This window comes from Coptis chinensis, chromosome 8, assembly GCF_015680905.1.
Source record: "Coptis chinensis isolate HL-2020 chromosome 8, ASM1568090v1, whole genome shotgun sequence".
NCBI classification, from domain to species: Eukaryota; Viridiplantae; Streptophyta; class Magnoliopsida; order Ranunculales; family Ranunculaceae; genus Coptis; species Coptis chinensis.
The window spans coordinates 86,263,294-86,273,351 of record NC_141463.1 but is presented as its reverse complement, the minus strand read 5'-3'; the positions used below and the strand labels follow the sequence as shown (position 1 = coordinate 86,273,351).

General features: G+C 36.3%; 1 protein-coding gene across 1 annotated transcript; it reads right to left on the bottom strand.

The window, feature by feature from the left end:
* Positions 1–6,290: 6,290 nt before the first annotated feature.
* On the bottom strand, positions 6,291–9,078 carry LOC147483843 (F-box protein At2g26160-like). Its single transcript, XM_086580322.1, has 2 exons — positions 8,867–9,078; positions 6,291–8,747 (listed from the first exon to the last, which is right to left on the bottom strand). Exon 2 carries the CDS (start codon positions 8,732–8,734, stop codon positions 7,448–7,450), a length of 1,287 nt encoding a protein of 428 aa, XP_086436448.1. The 5' UTR covers positions 8,735–8,747; positions 8,867–9,078; the 3' UTR covers positions 6,291–7,447.
* Positions 9,079–10,058: the final 980 nt, after the last annotated feature.

Here is a 10,058-nt window from a genome sequence, read left to right as displayed (position 1 = left end):
TCCGATATGCTACTATAGTAATAGTAGTTTTCATTATACAAAGTTCGAAGTAGTAGTGTACAAAGAACTCTCTTGCCAACTTGTCTGTGTCGGAGTATAACAACCCTATTTTTTATAAAAGAATATTTATAGCATGTATTTTATTTTGTTTTATTATCATTATTTGGACATGGGTCTATTATCTACAAAGTGGGCTAGTGGGCTTTAAAAAAAATTATAAAGATAGAAAGAGAAAAACATGGGAAGAGAGATAGATAGGGGCCGAGGTTATAACCACCGAACCTCTTTCCTTGTATTTGGGGTTTTAAAAAAATAAAAACATAATAAAAGAGAGAGAAAAAGATACGTGAGAGAAAGTGAGAAAGAGTGAAGAGAGGGGGCGTTCTAGGTTTAAAACAAAGAAAAAAGAAGAAGGGGTATTGGCGGCTTCAGCGTGGCGTCACTTTCCAGTTTTCTTTACTAGATTCTAACTTACGTTTTGCGATCTCTGGTGAGTAGACTATTTTCTTTTACATATATATTCACACATATTTTTGTTCTTGTGATAATCAATGTTTTGTGGGCTGATGAGGTCACAAAGTAATGGTTATAGCATATGGTACACTATGATTTTTGTGAGTAGAAATTGATATGGGTAATTGACATTAGTTTACTTTTGATTAATTTCATGTGTAGTGATATACTTGCCTAGTGGTGGATCCCTTTATGTTTTGACTTTGTGGTTTAGAGCATCTTTAGGAGAGACACTATCCTAGCACCAAACACCAAATTTTCATTTTAATTTGGTGTTTTTTCATTTTTAGGAGAGACACCTTTTGATAAAAACACCAAAGCAAACACCAAATCGGGCAAAATTTGGTATTTGCTTTGGTGATGTATCAAATCTTTCTTGCGGTTTTGGAAAAACCGCGCATTGTTTCAAACATTGCATGGGCTTGGGCTAGAGTGCGGGCTTCAATGACGCAGTTTTAGGAAAACCGTGCAGTGTTTTCATGGGGTTAAAAAATCATAGCAGGGTGTGCGACATACCGCGCGTTTTATGGAAAACCGCGTGGGCTTGGGCTTCTGTGGTGGGCGTCAATGGTGCGGTTTTGTGAAAGCAACATGAACTATATGGCGCGGTTTATCCAAAACCGCGGCATTTGATGTCAACTTTTTGATATCACTCCTAAAGTTAGTTAGTGTAAGTTTGGTTTGGTATTTGGTTTGGTTAAAAAATTTGGTGTTTTTTTGGTATTGCTCCTAAAGATGCTCTTATGTCATACAACTTGTTTTCTTTATGGCTAAGGTCTAGGCGTCTAGTTACTTATAATGAACTTAATGAAGTTGAAATATGTTGATTTGTTTATAGACAAGAAGTAACATATGCTCTCCTTGCATGAACAATGTAGGAACTGGTTTTGAGGAAGTCTTGCCCATCTAATAATTGTACCCGGTTAAGTCATACATTAGTACTATGCATGAGCATGTTGATAGTTTTTTTGGCTCACTTAATAATTTTATAAGGTTAAGGCTACAATGTGCTTGAGCCTCGCTTGCATATTAGTTTAGAATTTATTCTATTGACTTTCTTTTGTGTAAAACGTACTCATACCTGAGCAATGAACCTTTCTATTAAATTAGATTACTACTCATGTGGGGGTGGTACATATATGGACAAAATCAATTTTAAAGTCTCATGCCATGTAAAGGTTTTTGTATTGCTTGTACTAAGCTATGCTGGTTATGCATTGATCAGTTCCCATTCCCAAATGTGTGTTTTATTACCTTTACACTATTGCAATTATGCCCTTCTTATACTCAATGAACAAACAACTTATGGTTTTTACTGCCTTTTGCAGGTTACATGTCATTTATCATGAAGGATGCATTTTAGCACCTAAATATACGGTATTGACGCTTCTTATAAGGATTCAAGGTGCTATAGAAAGTCCAAGGAAAAGTCAACGGTCAAAGTCAACTGTCAAAGTCAAACTTTGAAGGACTCAAAACCAAAAGCTGAAGACTCAAGGACTTAAAGCCAAATCAAGAATTCAATTAGATAGGCTTAAGTCAATTTTGGTTTGTAGTTTAAGTCAAAAGCCCACAAAGCTTAATCTTATCAAGAAGGGGTAATTATGTAATTGGACCTATATAAACCAAAGAGATGTAGAGAATTAGTTATCATTAAAGGTATTTAGGATCCAAACCAAAATTTTGGTTTGTAGTTTATTTTTCATACCCTAGAATTAATCTTTAGATTAACATGTTTTAATTAAAAGCCTTTTTATTTAGTTTTACTTATTTTCCACTAGTTTTTCATGTTCTCATGTTTTAATTAAAAAGTTTAGTTAATGGATCAAGTTTTTTGTTTTGATTCTTCAATACAAAGTTTTCATTACTTCTTTGTAATCTTGCATCAACCATCAAAACACTAGTCATACTCATTTGACAAGTTCAAATGAGTATAATCTTGTGAACAAGTTACCCATACCAACCCTTTCCATACATGTTTTCTTATTTCAATCCATAGTTTTAATTGTGTTTCCACCATTTAAGATCAAGAACAAGTTAAAGAAAGGTTAGAAAAGTTTAGTAAGAGATTTTCTAACCATCAAAACCATTCCTTCCTAACAATTGATCTAAGATGAACAACAAAACCCAATCCCACTTTCTCAACATGTCATGCATGCTAAGCAATATTTTTATACGCAAGATTAGAATGGTATTAATTCGCTTATTTACATGCTTTCATTGGTACTCGATACATGATCTGTGTAGTAATAATATATTTGCATGATTTCACTGTTACGTTATAGCAGTCGGAACTTGGTCACTTAAATTTGTGAGTTAGATTTTATGATTTATGTAGTAACATGATATGTTATTGCTATTTGTATTGTTCATATGAATCTTGATTGGTAGTATGAGCCATTAATAAACTGTAGAGTGGTATTTGAAGAAGATGAATAGAGTATAGTGAATTTTACTCCACAAAACCTCTATGACTATCCATACAGGCCTCCTCCAATTCACAAGTCCAAACTATCCCACCCAAAAAACCTCTCAAATTCTTTAAAAGGCGCGCAAACCAATGGCACTCTCTCATCCAACCAACTCTGTCTCCAGCAACACTAGCTCACCTTCAACTCTCGACTCTCCAACTTCCCTTAAGCACCCAAGAGATAATGGCAAGGATCACAGAACAGTTCTTAAATTCTCTCCTCCCCTAAAAAAACGGAGGTTATTTTTCGATCCTAAAGATAAAACTTGTACAAATATGGCTGTGGACACCAAGGTTCAAGAGGATAATGATGGAACGAGAAACCAAAATGCTGATGAATTCACTGATGGCTCTGATGCACTATCAAATGAAGTTTTGGCTACCTCAAGCAACTTTGACCAGCCACTCCCCACCCATCACCAAGTATACAATTACACTCCGGTTTCTCTTCACTTTTTCTCTCTGCCTCTCAAATATCTATTCCTAACATTTATACAAAGAAGTTCACATACAACTACACCCCATGGCCTCCTCCCAACCATCCATAAAGATTGCTGCTTGGAACTGTCGAGGAAGTAAAAAACCCTCTACAGTTACTTATATTAGACAACAATATAATATATATAAGTTTAATATCTGTTTTATTATGGAATCTAAAGCTAACTACCAAGATAGTCCCGCTCATATTTCATCTCTCCCTTTTGAAAACTTTTTCATCCTTCCTGCTAATGATCTTAGTGGAGGACTCTGGCTTCTCTGGAACTCATCTATTAAAATTTAAATTCGTTTTACTTCTCAAAATATTATTCATATAGAGATCTCCTTTCCAAAACAATCAATATAAGATGTTTGTTTCTTTTATTTAATTTATGCCTCCCCTGTAAAAAAATATCGTTTCTTTTTTTGGAATCATTTAAAAAATTAATAGAACTTTTTATTTGGGGATTGGATGTTGATTGGTGACTTCAATGAGATACAACATCCGTGAGAAAATTTTGGGAAACCTTTTAAATCTACAAAAGCTTCCAATGAATTTGAAAATTTTCTTTCGTAAGTTGATTTATGAGATTTAGGTTTTTCCAAGGTTTCTTTCACTTGGTCCAATAACCAACGGCTCCTTAGCTTAACTAAACAATGATTAGACAAAGTCTACCTCAATGACTCTGCTCTACACAACTTCCCTAACGCCACCCTTTTTACTCATCCCATTATTCACTCTGACCATAGCCTTACTCTTTTTTACTCCAATCCAAAACAAGAAAAACTTAAAAAACCTTTTTACTTCCAATTAGCTTGGACCCTCAACCCATCTTATAAAGAAGCAGTAGCTTTAAACTGGAAACCTCAACAAGATAATCATTCTGTGGCTTTCATAAACAACATGTCCTTGGCTAGGAAACATTTGCGGCTGTGGAATAAAAATCACTTCAGAAAAGTGACACTGAAGTGCAAACCTTGCTTCAAACCTTGAGTCATATCCAACTTACTAACCCGGCCTACATATGATACTATAGCCTTAGAATGTGATATTAAATGTAGGATTAACAATATTAACATGCGCCAAGAAGCGTATTGGATAGATAAATCTATATATTTAAAACTTACTTTAGGAGATGATAATAATACTAGATTTTTTTCATAATGCTACAAATGCTAGAATAAGCCATAATAAGATCATGATGTTAAAAGATAATGAATGTAATTGGTTGAACAATAGAAAGGACATTGGTAATCATATTGTTGATTTTTTTTCTTCCCTGTTTACATCTACTAACCCTAGTGTTCCTTATGATTGTATTGCCTTTGTTGATTGCTTGATTGATGTTATGGATAATGATTACTTAACTCAACCCATATCTTTAAATGAGATTCATAAAGCCCTGTTTGCTATGGAACCATGCAAGGCCCCTGGGCCTGATGGTTTTACCCCCTTGTTTTATCAAGATAATTGGAACGTGATCAAGGACGACCTGTACATTTTCTGTCATTCAACATTTTTTTTATAATAATTCTCTAGATCAAACCTTTAATCATACTAATCTTACCCTTATACCTAAAGTTCTAAATCCAAATCCGGTGAAGAGCTTTCATCCAATTAGTCTTTGTAATATCATATATAGAATTATTGCAAAAATTTTGGTCAACCCTAACCGTCTCAAGCCCCTCTTGCATAAGATCATTTCACCTATTCAATCTGCTTTTGTTCAACAAAGGCAGATCATCGATAATACTATTATTCTTCAGGAGATTTTACAAAAGCTAAAAAAGAAAAAAGGCATTCATGGGTGTATGACTATTAAACTTGATATGCATAAAGCTTTTGATCAAGTTGAATGGGTTTTCCTTTTTCAAATTTTAAAACAGATCAGTTTTTGCTCTAAATGGATTAACTGGATTAAAATCTGTCTTACATCTACCTCTTTCTTGGTTAATCTTAATGGTTCTCCCTTTGGGAAGTTCACTGCTTCAAGAGGGATAAGGCAAGGTGACCCCTTATCCCCGTTTCTGTTCATTATTTGCACTGAATTCTTTTCTAGGCATATTTCGCATTTGTTAGCTACTAAGCAGATTCATGGCATCAAGATTTCTCACTTTGCCTATACCTATCACTCATTTAATGTTTGCTGGCGATTGCTTTATTTTCATGAGGGCTAACCTAGCTGAAACTCATAATGTTCTTAAGTGCCTTAATATGTATTGTGATCTTTCTGGCCAATCTGTGAATTTTAGTAAATCCTCTCTTATCTTTAGTCAGATATCTTATTCCTAAGTTTCACATTCCACTTCTCTTCATGCTTGCTACTGATGGTGGTTTTGACCCTATTTAAAAAAAAGCAGGGGTCGGTTACACTATTAATAATTGGAATGGTGAAATTCTCATTGCAGGAAGTAGGCCCGTCGTAGCAGACTCAGCAGAGGATGTAGAGTTGGAGGTTCTAAGGCTTGGATTGCTTCAGGCCTCTCAGCTTAATATATGCAAGGTGGTGGTTTGCTCTGACAACCAGGCTGTTGTCAATGCGGTTAATGGAGTGTCTTCTGATATCTCTTGGAGTCTATCGAGTCTTTTGCTAGAAACTGTGGCTCTAAAGGCCACTTTAAGTTTTCATAAATGTGTTTTTTGTCCTAGAAGGCTGCTTCACCATGCCCACCTTTTGGCTGATACAGCCAAGTCTAGTATGCAGTTAGCTCGTAATGGGGAGGTGCCTATGTCTGTTAAGTCTAGTTTTAAGCAGGTCAGTCTGAATTGTATCAACTTTTCGCTATATGCTAATGAAAGTGATGTGATTAAAAAAAAAAAAAAAAAAAAAAAAAAAAAGGGAATTGTATTGCTAAGCAAAAAAAAAAAGGAATTGTTTTAGAATCGAAGAATGTTTGTTACATTACAACTGACTCAGCAGAATCCGAAATAACTCAAATAAGTGGTCTAGTGTCACTCCATAGAACCTGACCAAAGTACGCCACCCGCCAAGTGTGTTAGTCTCCAGCTGGTAAGCATTGAGGATGCCCTCTTCCATCTAGCTCTGATGTTCCAAGGTGAGTTCCCTCTCCATTCAAACCGAATACCACGATTTACAATCGCATTCAATCCAAATCTGGCTCCAGTTCCTTTGTATTGCACACTCCACTGCAAGAATGATAGCCATGTACCTTTTTGTTGCAACCGCTAATCATTGTGCCAAGACACCAATGATCTGATTGTTACTATCCCTGAATATAGCTCCAGCTCCACTACTGCCTGGATTGCCAAAAGAAGGCCATCTGTATTAATCTATTTCTCATTACATTGTGACAGTAACCACATGACTTCTCTGATAATAGGAGCAGCTCTAGGTTTAGGTTTACACTTGAACCCGAGTCTGTGAAGAAAATTCAGGTCGTGTTCAGTGTTAAACATAATAGCCTTAACCAAGGGGCCACTGATTCCCTGCAGAACTTCTCTTCTTAGCTGATGCTTCTCAGATTTATTCCTTGTCTTCCAAACCCGAACCATTATTTGCACCACAGCAGCATCCCATGAGTCCTTTATCAATGGACTTCTTAGTCTTCACTGCAGCCATAAAATTCCTTGGGTCTATGTCTGACAACCCTGACCTCAAAAACCCCTGCACCCCATGACCACAGCTGTCTAACTAGAGGGCAGTCCCACATCAGATGTTCAGCTGATTCTGCACAGACAACACCCTGATGCAGTTCTGGCCCCAGCCTTCTTAACCCTATCATCAGAAGGTGCAGCCTTTTGGATTAATTTCCATACAGTGCTGGCAGCTCTAGGGTGTATATGTTGAGCGCATATCAACTTACACCAACCTACTTTGTTATTTTTCCTTCTCTAAGTGCTCTCAAATCACATTTGGCCACCGAAAAACCATAAGAGGACAAATAAAAACAACTGCACAATTCAACAGAACTGAACTTGAGCTCCATCACCAACATCAAGCCTCTGGAGAAAGACAGGCTCCAACCTCAGCAGCTGTGTAGTTTCGGCTCAATCCATAAAGGACTGTGCTTGCACATCGGGGGGACAAGTCGTTCAAAGCTTCCATCTTCTAAATGGAAGACTACAGTGTCAAAACACGACGCTTTCCACCCTAGCTGACTACATGCATCATAACCAAAATATATGCAATTCGATTTGCAGCAACCAGGGAAATGTGAAGTTGAGACAGACATTGAAGAAATACCGCCTAAGAACAAGATATGACCACACAAGCTCTCCAACTTCTTCCAGACTAACTTGCTTGGATCAAGTTTGAAGACTTTGCACCCAGTGGTTTTCCATTTAAAATCCTGAACTTCTCTAAAAATGCAGAACAAATTCCCGGATAATTCCACAAGATAATTCTTTGCATTTGGGCCAGTAAGTGGTGGGGATTCTGCAACAAGTCTCACAACCGGATGAGGGGAGGATATGTCACAGAGCAGCACTTGTCCTGAGCTGTTGACAGCGTAAAACTGGTGTTTGTAGTATATAATATCATCAAATGCTTCTAGGCAGTTTATTCTGGTCCAAGCTTCATCACCGAATCTCCAAAAGGCCAGCACTGAAAGAGCACTATGAATTGCCATAACTACATAATCAGAAGTTGATGCTGGATTGGCAGACAAAACAATTTTGTTGATTTTTGAAGACCATGGTTCAGACGGTGTTGGTGTAAGTAATGGCAAACGGATCTCATTATTCACAGCCAAGAATGGATTAAGCAAACGAATTGAGCTTGTTTGTTTAATACCCTGCGCCTCCTCAATAGCAAGCCATCCTTGACTTGAACCTATACAGTGACTATTAAACGGTAAACGTATCTCCTCCAAGTCATACATCTTTCTTCTCCTTCCAGTAGAAAAACGGTTGTACAAACTTAACTTATCTTTCTTGTGGTTGGGAATTAAAAGCATTGGAAGTTGGGGTGGTAGACAATGATAGAGACCATTATGGCGGCAGTAGACACGTTTCCATGGGTGGCAAACAGCACAAAACCGAATGCGATCGCTGATGAAGGTCAACTTATTGAGTATCACCCCTAGAAGTTCGTCTGGAAGTTCCAACCAATTGGGGAAGGAGGTTGTACTAATTTCTTTCTCAGTTAAAACTACTACAATCGACTTTAATCTTTTTTTGTTGGGGGAAAATACCTGCGACTGTCTTCTTCTTTTTCTGTTCGGATGTAATGTGCCTTCATTCATCCATCTCCCTTTGGGGCAATCAATACTCTCAATTACCCTTCCCTTTCTCCAAAATAAACCAGACCTCATTTCTTAAGATCTACTGCAAAAATGCGATCAAACTGTTATTTGGCAATTACAAATGAAGAATTTCTAAAAGTTGTTATTGAAAAACAAACAAAAAAATCCAAATTTTAACGAAGAAGAAGATAGAGAACTCACAGTGGTTGTGGCCTTGTGGAACATATTTATAAAGATGTCATCTTGACTCTTTCTCATTATAATTACTAGTACAAGTGCTACTCGGAGTAAATTTGTTGTCGAGATTACTTGATTTAAGTTCAACTTCAATTCCCATCATTATTTCTTTTTGTCCTTGTTGACTTTCCTTTCACCAATGACGTCCGATTATCCAAGGGTCAACTTCTTATTCCAATTCAGTCTTTCAATTCTTTTTTCCCCTATTATTACTTTACTACCACCAAGGCCCAATTTTTCGGGATATTAGGATATATCGGAGGGGCCAAAAAAAGATATATATCGGATGTATCGATATGTCGGATCGATATATCGTTTTTGCCTATTTTAGTGATAATATTCAAAAAAATCAAAAAATCGGGATATATCGGAAATATCGCCGATATATAATGATTTCAATTTTTGATTATTGATTTATCGAAAATTGTTGGGTTTGGATTTAGAGAAAATTGGATATAGGAATAGGAGAGAGAAAACCCTTCGTAATAGGAGAGAGAAAATTGGGTTTCGGTTTCATTTTTTTGTTTTTGAAATACTTCGAAATTTTAAAATTTCATGATATTTGAGTGAATTAGATCGGATGATCTTGAGAAGAGATCTGAGGGACCAGGAGGAGTGTGAGATAAGAGTGGCACTATAAGGGTAGCACTCTAGCCTAACCAATATATATATATCGAGCCGGATGGGTTGACAGTCGAAAATCTAAAAAGAATTTGAAATATAATATCTCAAAAAACTCATCGTTGGATCATCCAATCTAAATTAGAAATCAAAGGCCCAAATATTGCCTTAACTAAATAGAATAGGGGTATTTCGGTAAATTACTTTCTTTCTCTCCCAATTTTCATTTCTATTTTGCGATCAAAACCCTTACCTTCTCGCTCTCTCTCTCTCCAAAAACCGAAAATTTCCATTTAAACTATCAAAAATCAAAATCAAAGCAAACCCAAAACAAACTCGTACCTTCTCGCGCGCTCTCACTCTCTCCTCCACTACTGAAATCATACCCAAAAATCAAACCCAAAATTGAAATTCTAAAAATCAACTTTAATAGAGCTTTGTGAATAATTGATTTTACATTTGAATCTTTTGATTAAATAATTTAATCAAACCGAAATATGTGTATAATGGAGTCAATGGCAGAAAATATAGCTAT